Below are 23,795 nucleotides of genomic sequence, written 5' to 3'. Positions count from 1 at the left end.
ATATATATATATATATTGTTTATGAGAATATAGTTTGCCAGAGTATGATGAATTGACAAGGGATAATGAAAATTACTATGCATGCTTAACGAGCATTGAGGCATACAAACATGTGTATATCAACATATAATGATATAAATAAATGAATCTTATGAAAAGATAAGAGTAGATGTGCTGATCTCTCTACATAATATTAAAAATGCAAAGCAAAGGGTAGCATTTAATACATATGTAAAAGCACAGTAAGAAAACATAACAGAGACGGTAGAGTGATTACCCTATAAGATTAATCACTATATCTTGGAATTTAAATTTCAAGTAGCATAAACTTGGAAATATATCACATTTCCCTTCAGAATCCTTCAAAATGAGCTGTTGAAGTATCCAACATTGTTTCTTCATACATTTCATATCTATAATCCTTGTATCCAAGCATCCATAAAATTTAAGAGGGTTATAAAAAATCAATTAAAGGCAGTTCATACTTCATAGTTTCTAAGGTAGGTGTTAGACCAAAAAATTTAAATCCAGACCCAGTAGTGCTTGAATAAATTTGAATGTCTCACAAGCTAAGATGAAAACTAAAGCCTGAGTTGAGCCTGTCTGGACTAGTTTAGGTCCTACTAATGTCATGTCCAAACTGTCATAAGGGTATAATGTAACTAAAATTTCAGAAGTATAATATGTGAAGAACTAAATAGACAAAGTACTACAGAAGAAACATCCAGTGAATTATGCCCTAAGCAAGCAGGCTATGAAAGTCCATATAGAGCTTGTTATATTAGGATTTAATATCACAAAAAGAACACCCATAGTCCTCATCAATTTGCTCAGGAATGGAAAATACAAAACTTAACCCAGCTAACAAAGGAATTCACATTTAAACCAAATATATTATGCACAGAAACTTTAGCTGAAAACCTCTGAAGCTTCAAGTAAAATATGAACGAAGGATGAAATTTCTGTTTTACAAACAAAGGGACCACTCCATTGCCAAGATAAATTAAATAATAAGTAGAGCACACGCTGAGATTCCCTCTGACATTCTTAATGAGCATTTTTCTTAATTATTCCATCATTTTTTTCATTTTCTTTCTTCTTGAATCAGAATTTCTAGAATAAAATTATGTAATTCACGGATATTTAACATTCAGCCCATGTCCCAAATTGCAAACAAGTGTTAAAAATTTGCATCTTCTCTGCATATTAGCAACATGCTTGGTTCTTCTGTCATAAGTTTAATGGAGAAAACATAAACAGAAAACAATAGGAAATTAGCCACATACCTCAATATTGTACTTATCTCTTTCTGCAACCATTAGAGTTAAACGCTGATGTTGCGACTGCATATCTTCATAAGCTTGCCCAATAGTCTGTGAGCTGAAGTTATTATCGTTGCCACAAAGGTAAGAGATTGAAAACTGATTAATGGAAAACAAACTGACCTCAATTTCAGAAATATAAGCCTCAGCTTCCTCATCCTTAACTCTTATAAACTCTGTAAGCTCCAAAAGATCCCTGAGAATGAATTAAAATAAAGAACAATGAAAAAAGTTTATAAGCAAATTGAAAAGCAGACATACTACCAGAACACGCTACAAGTAATATGTATGACCAACCATAACTCAATGCAAACAGCAATATAGAGGCGATTAAAATTATAAAGCTAAAATTTTCTTTAAAATACCCTCCAGATTTTTAGCTCAGGAAACCTTACAAAACAGACCCCAGAATCTCTAACTCAAAACATTTGAATAAACATGATATCATAAGGTAGAAACTCAAAAGCTGATTTCTCTCATACAATTAAACATAGATCTAAGGTAGATTATAAACAGGAAATGCATGCATTAAATGAAAACCTGATACTATAATGATATATAAATAGTTATCTAACCTTTCTGAAGTGTCCAACTTTTCCTGTAATTCAGCTATTTCTGCCTCAGCAGCAAATAGCCTTTGCTGGCATGCGACCTCAGCCTCATTGGCAGCTTTAACTCTCAATTCAAGATTGTGTTCGTCTAAAGCATTTTTTAATATCTCAGCTTGCATCCGAGCTCTCTGTTCTGACTCCTTTATCTCCATTATGGTTCTGAAAGCATGAATCAGAAATACACACAAGTGCTAAGAATATGCCTTCACGAAACAAGATTTTTATTGACAAGAATATAATTTTCGGTGCTTGAATGAATTTCTATTATATAGAGCTGTTCAAGAACAATTTATGGCATTTTAATAAGTGCCTAATGGCACATGTCCAGAAGAAGAAGAGACAACGTAATATTTAGTATACGCTATCAAAGATTGACTTGCTTGAACATCATGAATGATCTCTGTTTACAGAGAAAAATGCTTCATGATGATCTGATTAAAAAAAAAACTAGACTAGAAATGAAGAAAACTATTACACGAACACCAAGTCTAATTGGATTTTTTTTTGGTAGGTGTATATCATTGGCTCATTCTATTGAGAATGGTCTAGCCCACCTCTCAGTGTTAAAAACGCCTGATCAAATTGCTGAATTCGAAGAAATTTTAATGAACTTTTTTTTCCAATTTTTTTTTAGGTCCATATATGGCCATTAATGTCATTTACTGGAATTTAAAGGATTATTTGTAAGTTTGTTTTGTCTGGGCCTACTTTTATTGGTTATGAAAACTTACAAGGACCTTCTTTCATATAGATTTAGTCAGAGAAGCCCTAGATGTCTTTAAGAGGATGCGTGACAATAACAGCAAACCTAGCGAACATGCCACTTTTGAACAATTTTTCATGGTTTTCTTCAATTTCCATTTTAACCAGTCTTTGGGTTCATAGATGGTCATTTATGACATTTTTTAGAATTTATAGGCTTATTTGCAACTTCAGTTAGAATGGGTATATTTTAGTGAATTTGAATCTATATTAGTTAAGGTTTAGCTGATTTGGTAAATTTATGCAGTTCCATTTCGCTTAAATCTTTTTCCCACATGATAATACGCAAACTGACACTTTGTAAACATGACATTATGTGAAAATAATTCACACAAAACATTAGTCAATCAATAACGTCTATATTCAGGAGCACCTACGGATTAAAAGTGTGAAGATTGGGGTCAGCAAAATTGTCTGCATGCAAGATCAACAAATGCATTTTTGAAAAGAACGTCCAAAATTTCATTAGCATGGACAAAGTAAATGCCAGTGTTCATCAGAATACCAATGCAACAAAAATGATATATTTCACAGAACATGGTCCATAAAACTGTTCTAATGATATGTACCATGCAAAGTGGCAAAATAGTCCCTTCGACTATGTACAGGGGCAATAAAAGCGTCGAATTAGTCCTCAAAATCTTTAAATTGGGGTTGAAATAACCCTCAATTGGAACTATTTCAGTTCTTATTAAAAAATGTATGTGGACTATACTAACATTTTTATAGATTCTAGAACTAAAATGGCCCCTTGTAAAAAGTCTGATGTCTATTTATACGCTTTTCTCTTACTATGCATTTCATAGTGTTAAGAAAACCATCCAAGTCCACCAACCATTGTTAAATACTCCCATCTTAGTGTATATCTGTGAAAATAATCTTTTAGCATGTAATTAATTTATCTTAAGAAAAATTTAAAAGATTTGTTCACAACAGCTGCATTCAATTGTCACCCCCATTGCCTGTGGGAAAGAATAGGAGGGCATATCCCTCATTTTCTTTTATTCAAACCCACCGCACAAGAGCAGCAAGCGAGGGAGAGTATGTAAGAAGAGAGAGCGAGAGAGGCAAAGGGAGAATAATAATAATAATAATAATAATAATACTAATAAAAAAAATAATGAAAAGAAAGGGGAGAAGCGTGAGCTTACATGCATGTGAGCGGTTCGAGCGAGTCTATCGATTGTTGTGAGCCGCAAGCTGAGGGCAGAAGGGAGAAGGTGAGCTCGCTCCAAGTGCAAGAAGCGGCTCGCAAGCTCAAATCGAGCGAGCCTGTGCCCTGACTAAGAAAGAGGAAAATGAGGAGAAGAAAGGAGAAACCGAGTAGGGTGCGTAAGTGCAGAGTCTTCCGTGGCCTGGCAAAGCTCGAGTGACTCGCAGCAAGGGTGCATGCGTGCAAGTTTTGGTTCGTGTGCGTCTTATGCATGAAGAAGAAAGGAGGAGACACATCCGCTACCTATAAAAGGGGAAAATCTCGCTAAGAGGAAGGAAAAAAAGGGAAAATGAGGCTTTCTCCTGTTGTGCGGCTTTTTTTTTTGGCACTTAAGAGGGATATTTGAGCAAATATTTTACGTGCTACAAGCACAGAAAGAAACAACCGCAAAATATACTGAGATTTTTTCATCCTCAACTGTTTTCACTTTTTTAAGCACCCTCTTTTAGAAATGCAAGTTTTATGTTTTTGTAAGATGTCAAATAAAACATATAAATAAAATATCATACATGTAAGCATTTGTGCAATCACCCTCAAAGATAAAGGTGCAATGTACTCATGCACATAAAATGAAAATAATTGTCTACTTTTTTTGTGGGTTTTGGAAAAGGTTAAACGTATACTTTTAATATATGTTTAAACGGTGATTCTCACTGATAGATATTGTAACTGAAATAAATAACCAGAAAAATGATTTCTTAACTGTTTTCCCTTTTCCTATTCAATTTTTTTTTTCAAAGTAATTTTTTTTAAATAAAAATTGTTATAATTCAGTGAAATTTTACTTACTAATTAGTTTAACTCATACTTTCAACTATTAATATTTTTCAAGAAAACATGTTTACAATAGATGGATCTTAGAGCATGTGTAGAAACGTCAAGGAGCTGAGGAGGTAGGTAATACAATTCGGCTTTATTTTCTTTCAATCATAAAATTTAAATATGAATAAACTATTATAAATTAAAGTTTGTGTAAGAGAATGGCTCTTTTATATTTTCGAATCTCTTATTTGGCAAATAAAACTATTTAGATAATTTTTTTACCCGTTTGACCATCTATTCCCGCCTTGGTATTCTGAGCTCCGGCCGAGTCGTGACAAAAGTGATATCAAAGCTCGTCCTAAGTATAATGTTATTAGAGAGATAATCATACTACAAGAGCTATTAGAAAAATCATTAATTGTCAGTAAAAAATAAAATAACAATTCTAATATTCATAATAATAACTCTAAAGTTCTCATATCTTAAGGAAATGGATATAAATTGGAGAATATAAATGAGCATATTAAGGAGACAAAAGCTGCTGAACAATAGATTTTGGCACCTCCAACACTTACTGATCCCTCATCCAGTTGTGCTAATGTTCCTGTGAAAGTATTGACTCAGAATATGACAACATTGACACATTCAAGGTTCTCAAACATAAGCCAGTAGTAGCGGAAAAACACTGATGAACAAGTATATAAAGTTATTCGAAAATATGAGACTTGCCACTCTTCTCAGGTTCAGTAGTTCCCGTGGAGACTTAGAATTGTATATTGAGGATAGAAAAATCATTGACATCATACCCTGCCCATAGGAGAGAAGAGTTACATTAGCCTCCTTTGATTTTGAAAGAGAAACATAAAGTTGGTGGCAAGGGAAGCTACAGGAGAAGTTTGAGAGATGACAGCAGTCTAATCCAATTGGAGAAATTTGTGAAGGCATTTCAAGACTGGTTTGTACCTCTCTCAACTAGAAGGCAAAAGCAAGATAGATTCATTAGAATAGTGCAAAGTGATCAATCTATCATGCAATATGAGATTGATTTTACAATGCTATCTAGATATACAACACAACTAATACCTATTGCAGAAGAAAAGTGTCACTACCTAGATTGAAGGATGTTATCAAGAACCTTTAATTTCTTTAGGCATTGAGGATTATTCAATTTTGGTTGAGAGTGAGAAGGACAGAGTTGATCTACTGGCTATGCAGAGGCGTAAAGATTTTTAGAAGAAGGGCGATGAGATGTCCAAATCTGAGCAAGCCACCCAGTTTGAGTAGCTCATCTTGAAGAAGCTTAAATCCAATAGTAGTGTTAGTGGCAGCAATAGCAATGTTACGACCTATGCCAAGTGTGAAAAAGCGTATTAAAAAGAATATATATCGGGTATCAACACCTATTTTTTGTGGCAATAGCTAGGACATATAGCAAGATCATGTCCTACTTTGGGTTAGAGGAATTTCGTAGATACCAGAGCAAGTGCTCCACCTCCTCGGATAAGTTTTGGCAAATATAGGTAAATTGAGTCGTCAAAGTCAACTCTAGCTATGAGTCAGACCCGCAAAGGAGTGCAACCTCGAGTTTATGCACTACCTCAAAAAAAAACAAAGGACTTACATGGCCACATTACATACATTTATTTATTTCAGTAGATCTGACAAATTTTCAATTATTACTAGAAGTTTATATTCTCTTTATTATAAGTATTGTATCGATCCAAAATAAGTTGGTCAAAATTTTATTTCATACTAAAGTATCACATTCCTTTATTTTTGAAGAGTTTGTGAGATCCGAAGGATTGGACTCATTCATGGTGACTGATGTCTTATTAGTCAATCTGCATAATGGGTCATGCATAGAGACTAATAGAATCTGTTGTGTGAGTCTGACTCTGTGGAAGAAGCTTGAAGACGAATTTGATAGTGTTAACATTAACCGAAGTTGAAGTAATCTTAGGGATGAATTGGCTAGTAAATGAGTACCCAAAAGCCTTCTTAGATGTGTTATCAGGTTTACTTCCAAAAAAAGAGAGATATTTCACCATTAATTTGATGCATAATGCAAAACCAATAGCAAAGGCACCCTACATGATGGCAATTAAGGAGCTGGAAGAATTAAAGAGCTAGTTATAACACATATTGGAGAAATAATTTATCAGACCAAGTACATCCCCCTGTGGAGCTCTAGTGATTTTGGTTAAGAAAGATGGAGCCTAAGATTATGCATTGATAATTGAGAATTAAACAAAAATAAAAAAGCAAATACTAGTTGATATGGATTGATGATATTTTTGATCAATTGGAAGAGATCTATGTATTTTCAAAGATTGATACATGATCGGATTATCATCAATTAAGAATTAAAAAGATGTCATAACAAAGACAACCTTCAGTACCAGATGCCATATGAGTTTGTGGTGATGCCTTTTAGGTTATCAAATGCGCCTATAGTCATTATGGATCTTATTAACAAAATTTTTAAACATTTTTGAATAGATTCATAACTGTCTTCATAGATAATATTCTGATATATTCCAGTGAAGAAGCTCATCATGGAGATCATCTTCGCATCGTTTTGCAAACACTGAAGGAGAATCAATTGTATGTCAAAGTTATCGAAATGTGAATTCTAGTTGAGAAGCACAGCATTCTTGGGGCAAATGACGATGTCCCAAATAACTAAAACAGAATTAAAGTGATCACTAATTGATCAAGACTAACCACTGTTACAAAAGTCCGAAGTTTCCTAGAACTGACAAGCTACTACACGAGACTTATTGAGAAGTTCTCTCAAATTGCAATGCCTTTATCCAGACTGACTCAAAAGACAATGAAATTTGAATGGATAAATTGCTTTGAGAAAGCTTTTCAGGAGTTGAAAACATGTTTGATTATGGTTGTAGTATTGATGATCACCTTAGAAATAGAATGCTTCCAAATTTATAGCGATGCATATTTAAAAGGACTTGAATGTGTTCTCATGCAACACGATAAGGTAATCGCCTATGCCTCTAGAAAACTAAAAATTCATGAAGAAAATTATCCTACATACGATCTAAAGTTACGAGCAATTGTATTTAATTTAACGATAAGTCATTAGTTTTATGGAGTCTAGTGTGAATTATTCACTGCTCATCAAAGCTTGAAGTATTTTTTCACACAAATGAACTAAATTTATGACAAAGGCAATAGCTTGAACTCATTAAAGATTATAATTTGGATATACAATATCATCCAAGGAATGCAAATATTATTGCGGAAGCATTAATCAAAAATACTGGTGGCAATGCTAATTTGTTGATTACACAACAAAAAGAGCTAATTAAAGATATGGAGTATTTATAGTTATCTATAGTTGCACCAAATGTTGAAAGTTTTGAACTGTTAAAATGCTGAGTTTCAGAAAGTATTTGACCAGATGAATAATGGTTAGTGAAGAAACACGAGATCGATGAAGAAAAATTGTTGAGATGTATGAATAGAATTTGCATTCTTGATGTGAATGATTTACAAAAAAAAATAATGCTTGAGGCACATTATTCATAATGCACAATACATCAAGGAAGCAACAAGATGTATCAGGAGGTCAATAGCAATAAAATGCATTAGGAGCTCAAAGGCAGCTCAAAGGCTTATTCTGATGGCCAGGATAGAAGTGCAGTGTAGTAGAATTTGTGGCAAGATGTCCTTATTAGATGGTTAAAGATGAACATCATAAGCCTAATGAGCTATTGCAACCGTTGCCTATACCATAGCTAAAATGGGAGGACATCACTATGAATTTCGCGAGTAGATTTATTATTGATTTTCTGACTAAGTCTACACATTTCTTACGTATCATATAAATAAATTTTGTGAATAAGTTGATCATAATTTATGTAGATGAAACCGTGTAACTGCATGGAGTACCAAAGGCCATAGTTTCAAATTGAGACAGTAGATTCACATCTAGACTATCGAGCAAAATTCAAGAGGTTTTGGGTACGCAAATGACGGCCAGACAAGTTTCCTCAAACAAATAGTCAATCAGAAAAAACAATCCAACTCTTAGAAGACCCGCTTAGACTGTCTTGGATTTCGATGGAAACTGGCAAATGAACGTAACTTCGATAAAATTTGCCAACAATAATAGCTTTCCTTTACTTTCAATTATAAGAGTTTAAATATGGATAAACAATTGTAAATTAAAGCTTCTATGGTAGAATAATTTTTTTACAATTGTAATAATTTTTTATTAGAGAATGAAACTACTTAGAAAGTTTTTCCTTCATGTAGTTGTCCATTCATTCCCGCCTAAGTATTTCAAGCTCCCGAGCCGGATGGTGGTAATGTCACTTTATCAAGGCAAATTGAAAGCATTCATGTCGTTTTCCAATTCATTTTAAACAAGGAAAAATATTATTTACATTGACAAATGGTCAAAGGGGCCAGTTTCAGGTATTGATCTAAAATGGAATCAATTCAAATCCCCCATTGAAGATTATACAATGGAGTGAGTTGAGGAACAATAGTATGCTTCATCGATGGAGCCATGAGTTCCAATAATGATAATAGCCTCTCTAAAGAAATAATAATTAATCATCAGAAAACCCTTGTGGCTAAGCATGCCCCTTTTCTAAGTTCATGATCTAATATTTCTAGCAAAAATCAATCAACATAAGATTTTCTATGTTTCATATGGCTTCCACCTGATCATCTAAGCAATAGACTTTGAAATAAAATTACAGACGCATTCCAATATCCAATTGAACATGCTTATTTATGTGTCCATCTTTCTTGCTTAACTATTTCAGTTTGAGTTCCCTTTGTTCCTTATAATCAAATCTATGTCGCTCATCCTGATTAGAGTAAAATATTCAGACAGCTCTACATAAAATGTTTGAAGAGCATTCCAAAGAAAGCCTGCCTATTCTCTTTCGTACTCCTCTTCAGCACAAACAGTCATATCAATCTGAATTGTTAATCAGAACAGAGTTTTTTCATCGAATATTATGGGTGAAATAGATCAACAAGCCCCATGCTATTAAGAATCACAACAAAAATATGTATTCTTATGTGGCAGAACACATTCAAGAGTCGTTTTCATCAAGGGGATGAGAAAGTTTATGTTACGCTCCAATACGCAGTTAGCCTAGCAGAGGGACCCAGCAGAGGGACTGGCCAATTGCAATCCCGCCAGCCCACATATAAGCCGGCCTTCATCACAGGAAGAAGGAGAGGGAGCCGGGCAAGTCGCAGAGGAAGAAAAGGATGGGGTGGGGTCCACTAGGGCCATATAATCACATATTTAAGGAGAGAAATTCACCGAGTTTGGAGGAAAGTTTATAAGGAAAATTTCCAAATGTTGTATGAGGATTCTATTAAGGGGAAACCTAGGGTTTGTTTTATTTTCATTCATGCTTTGTTCTGGCTGCTATTTTCTTTCTTCTAGTGGTGTTCCTATCTACGTCTAAGGTTTGTGAGAGAGGATCTACCTCTCGAATAGTAGATCAATTTTGTATCTTACTTACTTTCATTTGGTTGTTGTAAGAGAAGCCCTTATTTGTGTTTTTTTTACACCTATCTATTGCGATTGCATTGTGGTTTGTTCGCTGATTTTGGTGTCGAGGTGTATGATATTAGTATAAGAGCATAGACCTTGGTGGGATGGCAGTAAGGAGAGTTGATGTGCTAGAAGGCGAGGCAGAGTAAATCAAATCAGGAATGGAAGATAGGTTCGCCAACATGGAGGACAAGTTTTCTTTCATTGAAAGTCAAATGGAGAATGGATTTGAAAGCATAGGAGAAATGCGGGAGATGATGAAAAAGCTTAAAAGATGCAAGCCAAGGCCGTGTCAATCACTCCAGTTGCCAATTCTAACCATAGGTTGATCAGGAAATCATTGGCTATGTCAAAAGTTAATGAGATAGAGTGAGAAGACAACAAAAAAGACCTCATTTACCTACAAGAACGTTCCCCTAGGACTCCGAGAGGAGTGGAGACTTCAGAAGGAGGGGAATGGGCCAAAAATTGGAGGAGTGGTGTAAGAGGCACGGAAGAGCATGATGGAGGAATGAGGGATTCAGCAGGGGGATATGCTTATGACCGAAGGATGGAGTTCCACCGTAGACACATGGGGGTAAATACTGTAAGAAGAGGAGGTTCGGGGGGAGATGCAAAGGTCAAAAAACTGAAGATGTCAATCTTCGAAGGGGAGGATAAACATGGATGGGTGTATCATGTGGAGTGATACTTTGTGATCAAAGGGTTGAATAAAGAAGAGAAGCGTAGCAGGACTATGCTTGGAAGGGAAGGCTTTAGTGTGGTTCTAATGGGTGAAGGTAAGGTATCTGATACACTCATGGGAGCAGTTTAAGGATTGCTTGTTGGAATGTTTTCGGAAGGAGAACTACACGAGTAATTTAATCCTCTGACTCGGAAGGGAAAGGTTATGGAGTACCGAAATTCCAGCTCTTGTCAGGGAGGTTGAGGTGGATTTCTACAGCAGTCTTGGAAGGGAACTTCTTGAAAGGCCTGAAGCTCGATATAAGAGCGTTCATCTGCCCCTTGAAACCGCGTGGATTGAGGAAAATGATGGAGCTCGCTCAGATGATTGAGGATAAGAAACAGGTGAAGAAGATCGGCAAATGCGGGAACACCGGGGGATTCTACAAGAGCACCATGACAACCATGGCACCGAGGAGCTAGAAGGTGTCATTTCAAAAAGATACACAGAAGGAGAAGTGTACTGGGGCCCGTGGGTAATTTCAAGCGCCTCATAGATGCAAAAATGCGGGAAAAAGAGTCAAATGATTGTGTTACCGCTAAGAGGAGAAATATGCCCCAAGACACCATTGCAAGGAGCACGTCATTCAGATTCTTTTAGTTCAGGAGGAGAATACAAAGAGAGAGGAATCAGATAAGAAAAAAAACGGAAGAGGGGCATCTGCATTTGGATGTTATGGAGGTTTCCCTCAGTTCGATGGTGGGATTTACCCCGAATAACCCCATGAAGGTGAGGGGATGGATTGAGGAATAACCAATTGTGATTTTGGTGGATAGTGGGGCCACACAACTTTATCTCAAATCAGGTTGTGGAAAAGCTAGGGTTGAAGCTGATGAATACAGGGAGCTTTGGCGTCGTGATGAGGACAGGGAAGATTGAGAAAATTCAAGGAATTTGTAAGGGGTTGGTTCTAACACTACATAGCCTACAGTTAGAGGATAACTTCCTTTAGATTTGGGCAGCACATACGTGATTCTTGGGATGAAGAGGTTGAGAACATTGGGAGAGATGAAGGTGTATTGGAAGCTCTTGAAGATAGAGTTCCAAGTGGAGGGTAGGAAGGTGGTGCTGAGAGGAGATGCTAGCTTATGCAAAACTATGGTGTTGCTCAAAACCATGGTCAGATCGATTTGGGGAGCAAGACTGGATTACTTGGTGCAGTTACAGAGCATTGAGGAGGTTCAAGATTCAAAGTTGGCAGAGTTTCCGGACGGGGTCCAACAGCTCCTACAACAATTTATTGATGTTTTCCAGCAGCCAAGCAAGTTACCACCTCAGAGGGAGCACAAGCACACTACTATATTGAAGGAGAGTGTTTATCCCATCAACGTCAGACCATACAGGTACCCTCAGATTCACGAGCATGATATAGAAAAGTTGATCAGCCAGATGCTCGAGGCTGGGATTATCAAGCCTATGTGAGCCCTTTTTTCAGTTCTGTACTGCTTGTGATGAAAAAAATGGTAGTTGGAGATCTGCGTGGACTACCGAGCTTTGAACAAAAAAATCGTGTTGGACAAGTTTCATATTCCTATGATTGATGGGTTGCAAGATGAGCTTTATGGGATAGTCATTTTCTCAAAAATTAATCTTAAGTCAGGATATCATCAGATTAGGATGAAGCCAGCGGATGTGCACAAGACAACATTCAGGACATTACGACTTACGAGTTCTTAGTGATGTCGTTTGGCCTCATTAACACCCAAACAATTTTTCAATTTCAACCTTATCTCCAGCAATTTGTCATGGTTTTCTTTGATGATATCCAGATCTATAATCATACAGAAACAGAACATGTGAGACACTTGAGGACAGTCCTGAAAACGTTGAGGAAGCACTAATTGTATGCTAACTTGAAGAAATATTCTTTTGTTCATTTACAGGTGAAGTACCTAAAGTACATAAGACATGTGATGACCAGGACAGGGGTAGCAGTGGATCAGTCTAAGATCGAGGCTATGGTTGATTAGCCCTTAATGAGGAATTTGAAGTAATTGAGAGGATTCTTAAGACTCACAGGCTACTATGAAAAATTCATGAGAAAATATGGCATGATAACACGGTCATCGAAGGAGCAGTTGAAAAAAAAAACAATTTCCATTGGGGGGAAATATCAACACATGCATTTGAGCATCTGAAAAGAGTCATGACTAACGTATCGATATTAGCACTTCCAGATTTCAGTAAATCATTCATGGTGGAGACGGATGCGTCAAGATACAGATTGGAGCAGTTATCATGCAGGATCGGCGGTCAATTGCCTACTTCAGCCAGGTTCTTACAGAAGTGGCGGCCCTACAAGTTGAGACAACATTTCTTGGTTGGGACAGATCAGAAGAGTTTAAAGTATCTTCTGGAGTAGCGGATGGTGATTGAGTAGCATCAGAGATGGCTATCCAAGCTACTGAGGTATGATTTTGAGATTCAACATCGGTCAAGATTGGAGAACAAGGCATCTGACACACTGTCGAAAAAGGTGGAAGAACCCCAATTGAGGACGTTGTCGATACCCTTGGTACTAGATCGGGGGGTCTTGAGACAGGAGAGTGAAAGGGATGAGAAGCTGAGGGAAATAAGGGTTGAATTACTACAGGATTCAAACAGTCATCCAAAATATGTATTGGAGGGACAACAGCTGCTCCACCAGAGGCGATTCGTGCTACCCAAGTTGTCAAGAGTGTATTCTCAGATTATTAGAAGAATTTCATGGCAGTGTGATAGAGGGACATTCAGGGGTGCAGAAGACCTACAGTCGTCTGACGACTGTGTTTTATTTAGTAGGAATGCGTAGAGACGTGGAGGGCATGGTGGCAAAATGTGATGTGTGCCAGTGGCACAAGAACTTGACCACGACACCAGGGGTTATTACAACCATTAGCGTTACCAGAGAAGGTATGGGAGGAATTAACGATGGATTTTATCGAGGGGTTGCCACGGTCAAAAGGATTCACTGTGATTACGGTGATCGTGGATCGCTTAAGTATGCACATTTCATTTCATTACGACATCATTAAACTATTGTCTCAATCGTGAAGTGTTTATCCGGGAAGTGGTCTGTTTGCACAACGTGTTGGAATTAATTTGTATCGGATAGGGACAAGGTTTTCCTCATCCACATATGGAAAGAGTTATTTAGGTTACAAAGGAGAATCCATAGAAGAAGCACCTCATATAATCCCCAAACCGATGGACAGACTAAGGTGGTCAATGGGAGTGTAGAGACATACATGCATTGTTTTGTAACTGATATACTAAACTTATTGGTTAAATGGATTGTATGGAACGTATAATACTTCGTACCATATCGCCACACAAACAACCCATTTCAACATATTGTATGGGTGGGATCCACCTCACTTGATATATTATGGACATAGCACTACATCAGTATCCAGCGTTGATCAGTATTTGAAGGAGAGGGACAAGATATTAGCAGAGCTTAAGGGGCATCTTCTGAGGGCTCAACAAATCATGAAGAGGAAAACATATAGCACAAGAGAAAGGTGCAATTTGAACCAGGGGACATGGTCTACTTGAGGCCAATGACTTACCGGCAAAAGACATTGGCCAGGAAAAGGTGCGAAAAACTTTCACCAAAATACCTTGGGCCTTAAGAGGTGATGGCCCGCATCAAGGCAATGGCTTACCATTTGAGGTTACCACCATCATCCGCATTACACCCGATCTTCCACTGCCTCGATGTGTGTCATCACCTCCTCAGACTCGTCGGAATACCTCGATATCCTACGCTATAATCTTTTTTAGAGGTGCAAAGCATCTAAACTCTTGACTATATTCCCATTTAAAATAAAAAATAGTGACTCCTGTGATACTGGCATATCATAAAGCTCTAAACCCTAATCCTAACCCATCCCCAATTCATTTCACCAAATTTAATCTTTACAACTCTAATTTTTTTCTACTCCCCATCACCAATTAACTCACCCTCTCAAATTCTTCAGAAAGCATTCAAGCACAACAATGCCTTTAGAGATGATGTAATTTAGTGATAGGACTAGCCTTTTCTCTAAATCCCCAAAAAGAGGAACCTCAAAACATCACTAGAAGTGCAAAAGAACTAATACAATACCTAATTAATAATTGATGAAATCTCACTTATGTTAAGAACTTGCTCTTTCTTTACAACAAATAAATACAGTATGAAGAAGGACCATATATGTTAATTCATTATAAAGCAAACTTTTTCTTTACTATTTTATCATTTTTTTAATTAAAAACTCAAAAATACATACTGATTGAATTATGTTTAATTGTTGGAATAATTATGTCTAATTATTGCCTGGATAATGAAGGATAAGTCAAAACCATTAACAATGCAAATATATTTTACATAGGATTGATCATGCACGAGTATGGCTTATGATTGATAAAATGTTAATAAACAAGCTTCAAACAAGAACTACACAACTTGGAGCTTGGATCTATTTGTTTCATACAGGGTAAAGAGTAGCTTCACATTCATAACCATAATTTCTAGTCCAAAACTACGTGTGCGGAAGGCTTACGGAGTTGATATGAAGTATATAGGACAAGCAAATTAGTTCTCATATGGATAACCTTGAATAGTTATGCATGAGCTTGAACCAAGTTTCCAAATTATCGGATAGAAGTTGGATTAACCTTGCAGCCAAAACCTGTAGAGTTATGACTGCTGCAATTCAATTCCTTTAGTAATAGGGGGTTGGGAAATGCAGAAGTTAGAGGAGCAACTTCTGAGAAATGAAAGCACAATTCCATTCAATGTCACTTGATTTTAGATTACAAACTTGACTGTATTTATAAATGTCATAAAAATATTAAAAAAAAATTATTTACATTCAAAAGAAAATAGAAAATATAAAATAGGACCTAAACATGAAGTAGCCTACTAATTCCAACATTCTCTCATTAAGAAGTGATCGACCCTTAAAATGAGGAGAAATAGGGCGATCAAAAATAAATTAGTTTCATTGATGCTCGCTAGCTAAGTCTCTTCTTAACCCATGGCTAACCACACAATTTTTGGATTAAAATTCTAATTTTGTAATTAAGCCCATACCCAAATTATATTTGAAAATCAATCCTTTCAAAGATGATTATGCATATCTTTTTGAGAGCCCGTTGAATCACATTTTATTCTTAGATCATTTGTTACAACAGATACGACCTTTTTATTTTCATTTGTCTATGGAATTTGTCTGTTATTTCCCTTCTTGCCGCCAAGAGCTTCCAAGTTAGGACGGTTTATTCTCCTGCATTTGAGCAATTCAGCAACTGGGATAGTACTTGTGCTTTTCAGTAAGATTGCTCTTGACCCCCATAGGATCATGTGGCAAAATGATCTTCTTCAACTCCTTCAAAAGTGGAACCATTTCTTTTCCCATCACAAGCAGATTTTCTTATTTCTTTTAAACAAGTTGCCATTTTTATCCAATAAATATAGAATACATTTTATTAGTATTATATGACATCTTAGTGTTTTTAAATCACAAGAAACCTTATCAATAAAATCTCTAAAGAAAGCAAGCCTAAGAATGACATCGGAGCTCCCACGGATTCACAGAACCAGATATCCCGCTATACAGAGACTGCAGGTTTCTACAATCTCACAAAATCATGAGATTCTGTGATCACCGGATGGGCAATTCAGGCGGATTCCCATCCAAATACATATTCAAGTAGGGATTTCATGCCTTTTCTGATTTTTTTACTATGCTTTTCATTTCTAAATAAGGTTATCTGTTGTGAGGAGACTATATATGTGATATTTTGCAATTCAGGCGGATTTCATGCCTTTTGTTTTGTATTTAATTTTTTTTTTTCATTCATTTTCTACTCTCCATTGTATTGTTTCATCATATTCCTCTTGTAAGTGGTGTGTCAGTAGCATACTCAAGAATAAGTGATGGAAACCCATCGTCATCCATACTTGGCCATTTGCCACTCAGTTCGTTGTTTTTTGTCCAGTCAGTTGTCAAACACCTCCTATCTCCTTCCAATTGTCATTGACCTATATTCTCATTCCTTCGCTATTTCCCAACCCCCTCCCTGCTAAATTCACTTCCTAAACACCTTCTGGGAGCCCAATAACGGAGTCAAAGAATAGCATTGCCGAGTAGCCTAACATACATTACTCTTCCAAACTAACTAGAAGAATAAGGTATTGGATGCATGCCACAACAACTATCCCTGATCTCTCGATCAAAGTTATAGGAAAGTTTATTTTCACTGCATGGATCCAAAATAACATTAGCAATGGTATATTTCATCTTAAACATAAGAATTAAACAATTTTTTTCCTAGCTTCCTCCTTGCATATGCATGAATAAGATTTGCCTTTGCCACACTTCCAATTACAATTACTTCATCCTAAGTGCTAGTAAGAGCCTTCTTTTACTCGTCTTCTCTTATAACATGATTTTTTTATGGACAAAAATTAAAGCCATCTTTAAGTTGCATTGGGTTCTTTGAGTTGTCTAGGCTCATTTACATGTTCAACTACAATTAATTTTTGTTTGATGTTTTGGATTTACATAGCGAGTAACCTTGATGTTAATAAGAAAAAGAGAGCAAATAACAATTGTGCATGAGCTAGAATAAAATTCTAGAGGCATTTTACTGACTATGGCTATAGAACAATAAGGCTGGCACTTGCAGAAGTCAAGGCTATAGCGGTTGGAGACAGCAGAAATAGGATGATGAGAAAGTTTGAGGAGGCAAACCATAGAACAGTTCAATCTATACCTAATTTCAGATTACAAACTTGATCTCCATTTACATGGATCATAGAAATATCTCTAAAATATTTTTTACTTCATAAGGAATTAGAAACAAAAAAGTATACCAAAAAGTATCAAACTAATCCAATATTATATCCTTAAGAAATGTTTAACCCTTAAAATATGGAGAAGAAATGAGTGAAGTGAAATTAGAATAATTTTATTGATTCTCTCCACTTAAACTCTTATTTATCGCTTCCTTGCCAACCATTTCATATATGCAGATCATTTCTGGAACACATGGAGCACTGCTTTAGGAGGGGATTTCAAACGACCACTGAATAAACATAAGTTCATGTAAAACTTTCATTATTCTCATTTATTGATAGCTCAATCACCTATATTTCGTAAAGATCCATTTTTAAGTATTAATTGGATTCATACTCCTAAACGTACAAAAATAATAGCATAGAGTAACTCCTGAAAAAAAGTAGTAATCAAATTTTAACTCAAACAAACATTTAAATAAATGTACCCAAACAAACACAATTTTCCCAATTTTATCTTAACAGGAATGAATTAAAATTCAATAGCTTGGTTCCACAGCTAAAATTAGATCCAATATCTGTAGGACTAAAGAGAGCCAGCTCAATTTTAAGTAAGATTTTTATATGCAAAAAATTTACCCTGTTCACAACTCAAATGAAGTTTCATATATCTAGAATTACATAGAGCCAGTTAAGTTCTAAGCCCAGGCTGAAACCAAGCCAACTAGTACCATGTTGTGGCCTAATTCCTAGGCTTTTATAACTCACTTTAAAATACAAAGGCACTATGGAAAAGCATGTATCTACAAAGAGTCTTTAAGCAAAATTTGTTTGTTCAAATAATATCTTTCATACAAAATGGAAATCATAATCTTTTTTTTAATAGCTATATTCATAACCAATAAAAAAAAGCCCGTATTGAATAAACTTTATCTGCATTCTCCTATAACTTTACCTCTCAGGGACAAATGAACAGACACTAAAAACATAAGTAATTTTGAAATAGTTTTGTAAGAAAGAGATCCAACCATTCAATTAATCAATGATCACCTAAAAGCTTTTATGAAACGAGCAATTCAAATAAAAGAAAGCAGCATAATAGTTTCTACAATAAACAAATATGTTGCAGCCTTGCAGGGCCATTAGATCAAGAAGAACTAGTGGAAGAGCATAAGTAAAATGAGAGGCCGCAAATTCTATATTTAAAAGGAAAAAACCTCACCCACAGAGTTATATACAAAACAGAAAAAAAACCTCATGGATTGCTCTCTTGGCATCAACCAGCAATCCCTAAATTATCAAAAAGAAGATAGATAGAAATAACTGTTCTTCATTATTGTAATCATTTATTTCCTTTTTTCCTGCCATGTAGTTTTGTGTATAAATATCCATTGAAAGAACGAACAATCCAAGCTTTTCTAGCCACATCTTCTTATCTATATGACAATAGAGCAATGTTAGAGCCCTATTTTCTAACATTATTCTTATCTTTCATACTTCTCCTGATAATGTCCAATTATTTTGATTTTTGTCCGAAGAGTCAACCATTTTGAATGGTGAAAACCAGACCAAAGGAGAGCTCTAAGCATAAGATCCCTCATATCAATTGAATGGAAGAAACTATCTAAATAGGTATCAAATTGTAAAAACCAAACTAAAAGAAAACAGAAAAAATCTCCTCCCTAATCAAAAGACACAAAGTTTGCACTTTGAGAAACACAAATTTCATGATTATGACATGGTAATGGAGCACCATAATATTTGAAATTAGTGGGTCAACATCTTCCCGACAACTACAAAAGATGTTTGGGATGCAGCAAACATACTCCAAAGTTAAAAGATGTAGCTCTCATCTATGAAATCAAAACTAAGAACTCAACAACCAAGTAAGATAATCTTCGTCATCGAATATTTTAATAAAATGAAGGTTGAATGGCTTAAATTGGATTATTACAAAAATCTAAAGTAGTGTAACAAGAATGCAGTGATTCTCAAATAAGTTATAGAAAGTGAAAGGACTTCTGAGAATGGGCTTTTGAGTATCTTACACAACTCAATAACGACTCCGACAAAGTTTATGATTAAATCTTAAGCAGAGAGAGCTTCTCATCGCTAAATAAAGTATTATGAATCAAATAATCTGAAGCAAGAATAAAGATGATGATGTTGGATAAAATTAACCCTAAAATTTCAACTATAACAATTATCTAAACTACAAAAAAGTGTTAGTCCATAAAAGAAGGACAAATAACTTCCCCAAAATGCAATCTACAATGCAATTAATGCAAGCAATCTACAAAAAGTACTAAAGATATTGGTGGAAACAAATGGGTAACTCTAAATAACAAACTTGACTTGAGAAATACGAAATCTACACACTCAAAAACTTCAACTCTATAAAAAAATGTTCTGGGTCATACTCTATTGCTCAAAATGATATGAATTCTAACTTAGAATTTTTAATGCTTTAAATAGTTCTCCTTTAACCTAGATCCAAAATAAAGAACCACCGACCACAGAACAAATCTTGTCAACTTTTTTCAACTTACAAAACCTAACCTAGTAATAGAAAAAACAAAATGCCTGATGGTTCACGGACACTTGCAGCAAGCCAAGGAGATATTCCTATTTCTTGCACATTTAACCTCAATAGTATTCTATATGTCCCTCACCATGCAGTAAAGCTTCTATCAATATATAAATTCACTAAACAAATACCTTTAGGGTAACTTTTCACAAAGCATCATATATTTAAAGACCTCGCCAAAGGAGAGACAATTGACAAACAATAGAAAAAAAATTGGCTATACTTTCTTGAAGACAAAACTCCTTCACCATGCTCCTCCATCTCCACTCTCAATAACAAAAATATTTGGTCCGGGAACATCATTTAAAATAGACATCTCTCTTTAAAAATCTTAAATATATGTCTCAATCAATGAATGCTACACTGAAGAATGTTATAGTGTGGCTTATGAAATTAAAAAAACATAATACTTTTTTTTTCTGTAAGTGATTTAGATCTTCATATTCTTTTAAGTAAATTCACTCTGATAATTGGAGGCCTTAAAAAATCAATAATATTTTTAAAGTTGTAGGTTTTATTATCTGTATTAAAGATTACACTTGAATTACAAGGATACATCATATTAATAAAAAATGTGAAGATAGCCTTATACTCCCCACTTCTATCTCTATGATTAAAAATTAATTTAATGTTAATATCAATATATTTCGCACAAACTATACTCGTAATTCTTTTAATCATACTTTATCTTCATTTCTCAATAATGTAATATCATCCATCACTCCTACTGAGCTTACACTCCCAAACAAAATAAAATAGCAGAAAGAAAAAACTAACATACTCCAAAGGTCATTAGGACTCTTCTTTCCAAAATCATATTGCAAAAAGATATTGGGGAGAAGCAGCTCTAACTATTAATATCTAATTAATTAAATACTCTCGAGAATAATTGACTTCAAAAATCTCTAAATTAGTTTATTAATTTTGTTCCTACAAACTACTTCTCAAAAATCCCTCCAAAAATATTTGGGTGCATTGTTTATTTCAACATCTACAAAATATATAGGCACAAGCTTGAGCATATAGCAGTTAAATGTGTTTTTATAGGATATTCTTCCAATCAAAGAGGGTATAATTGTTATCATCAAACCACAAGATGATTCTTCAATTCAAAAGATGTAACATTTGATGAAAAGTCAATTTTCTTTTCAATCAAACTCATCTTCAAAGGGATAACAGCTACTATAAGATAAATTTGTTGAAACTACTCTCTTCCATCTTGACAGTCCAACTGCACAAACTCCAATCACTCTATTCCTTCAGGTCTATATAAGGAAAAATAGGCCCAACCAAAATCTCCAACAAGATGAAGACTCAGAATTGTCATCAGTGATAAAAATTAACCAATCAACACAATTTCACTGCATTTGATTTCTCAATACACCTCTTAAAAAATTTTCACCTACACATAAAGCCTTCTTTATCAATTTAAATGCCTCAAACTCAATTTGAAGCAATAGAAAAGAAAAATTGAAAAAATGTCATTCGAGAAGAGATGAAAGACTTTAAAAAAAATTATATTTGGGGTAAATTGAGATATTAAGAGGAAAAAAATAGAGAGATGCAAATAGTTATTTTATTAAAAACATAGAAAATTTGCAGATAAATAATCTATGGAACTAAATATTACAAAACAGTTGCTCCCATTGCTAAATGAATGCAATTCATAAGTTAATATCTTTTGTTGCTAACCATGAATGATCCACTCAGCATAAAAAGGTGAAAATGCTTTCTTGTATGGGGATGTTGAAAAAGTAAATTGTATGGATCCTCCATCCAGATTCAATAGCTCTTTCCCAAGGTGTGCAAATCAAGAAAAGCATTTGATGGTTTCAAACAATGCCCAAAACAATAATTTGGCATATTTACAAAAATTTATACATTAAATGGAATACAAACAAAATCAAGGAGACCATACCCTCTTGATAAAATAATCCATTAATAAACAAATTACAATTCTCAGTATATATGTTAATGAATAATTATTAAAAGAGATAATTGAAGAAAAAAACCACTAATGAATTTGAAATCAAAGAACTAGGCAAATTTGGATATAAAGGTTGCCCAATCAAATTAAAAAAATATCTCTCAGAAAAATATGTTATGAACTGATCAAGAAGAATAAAAATGATTGATTGTAAACCATATAAAACTTCAATTGAACAAGATTAGAAACTTGACACAGATGAAAGAACATAAGTGAACATTAGATGATATTAAACATTGTTTGGGAAACTAATCTATCTATCACATGCATGCCCTGAAATTGTAGTTAAGTCTCATAAGCCAGTTTATAAATAAAACAAAAAAAAAATTTCATCTTCAAGCTCTTGACAAAGTTCATAAGTATCTTAAATCAAATCCATGAAAGATAATTCTCGACCAAAAAAAAATATAATGTTCTACAGCTTGAAGATTATATTGATGTTGACCCCGCAAGGCCACTAGTGAATATGAAATATACATCAATACACTGCATAGTTTTAGGAGGAAACTTATAATATGGACAAGCAAAAAATGTCATTTTAAGACCCAACACTGAATCTAAATCAGAACAATTGCTTAAGGAATCTGTGAAATCCTATGAATTAAAATCATCTTAGAAGATTTAAGAAATCAAATGGAAAAGTTTATGAAAATATAGGGACAAAAATCTGTCATCAACATGTCGGCGTTTAAAAGAGGGGGAAGTTGCTACGCTTGGGGGTCGCCCGTAAGAAGCTGTCGGCCGCCGGAATCGAAATCCCGTCACCCGCTTCGGAAGGACTTTTTAATTTACATATATATATATAATTTTAGAAAAATACGAAATCAAACTGACCTCATATTTTTCACAGTTTAAATGAAAGAGCGCTCTACCTCAAATCCTGTATCTACCCCGAAGAATAAACACAAGACCTGAGGATGAAGCTCGATCAAATAAACTAAGAAAGATATGACGTCCGTTTGGGTCTGCGAAACCATTTTATTTGCCGACAAGTTCCCCTATTTAATACAAATAATTAAATAGGGTTTATTTTAAGCTGGGTTCGAAAAACCTCCCTATAAGGGCAAGCCCCTATAGTTAATTAAATCTCAAATGACCGAAGTCACCTAAGAAAACTCTCGATAAAAATCAGGGGATAATGTCTTCAAAGAGGTCAAAAGGATAGGACTTTACAACGAAATCGGACGAAGAGGTGTGAAGGGGGAAAAGCTCAAATCTGGAACATTGTTAAGGAATCCAAATGAAGAGAAACTAGGGGAAGCCACAGATCTTGAGGAGAACCTCAGTGACTTCCCAGTCTATCCTATGGTTTGGCTCCAATTTTGAGAAGAAAATATTAAAGTGTTTTATCCCGCCAATTTTATTTAATTAGGGCTTATATTTGCGTGACAGGGTCACTCAAATTGCCTAGAAGATATGAGGGTTTACGTCGTATCAGGCGACAACCTCGGAACCTAGAACGAGTTTAGGGCTTAAATCGTACGGCAGAGCTATACGAATGCCTAAAGAAAAAAAA

General features: G+C 35.0%; 1 protein-coding gene across 3 annotated transcripts in view; it reads right to left on the bottom strand.

Moving 5' to 3' along the window:
- The window catches only part of LOC110028513 (E3 ubiquitin-protein ligase BRE1-like 2), a 76,807-nt gene that overhangs the window by 6,662 nt on the left and 46,350 nt on the right, over nucleotides 1-23,795 (bottom strand). For all 3 annotated transcript variants that reach the window (XM_020730399.1, XM_020730400.1, XM_020730401.1), the window contains 3 exons: nucleotides 1,898-2,092; nucleotides 1,446-1,518; nucleotides 1,287-1,373 (listed from right to left, as the gene is read on the bottom strand). In XM_020730399.1, the coding sequence (XP_020586058.1) occupies nucleotides 1,287-1,373; nucleotides 1,446-1,518; nucleotides 1,898-2,092 (355 nt within the window). The remainder of the gene's footprint in view (nucleotides 1-1,286; nucleotides 1,374-1,445; nucleotides 1,519-1,897; nucleotides 2,093-23,795) is intronic.

Source organism: Phalaenopsis equestris, unplaced genomic scaffold (assembly GCF_001263595.1).
Source record: "Phalaenopsis equestris unplaced genomic scaffold, ASM126359v1 Scaffold000513, whole genome shotgun sequence".
Lineage (NCBI taxonomy): Eukaryota > Viridiplantae > Streptophyta > Magnoliopsida > Asparagales > Orchidaceae > Phalaenopsis > Phalaenopsis equestris.
Note: the sequence above shows the minus strand (reverse complement) of the source record. Positions and strands in the feature narration are given on the sequence as shown.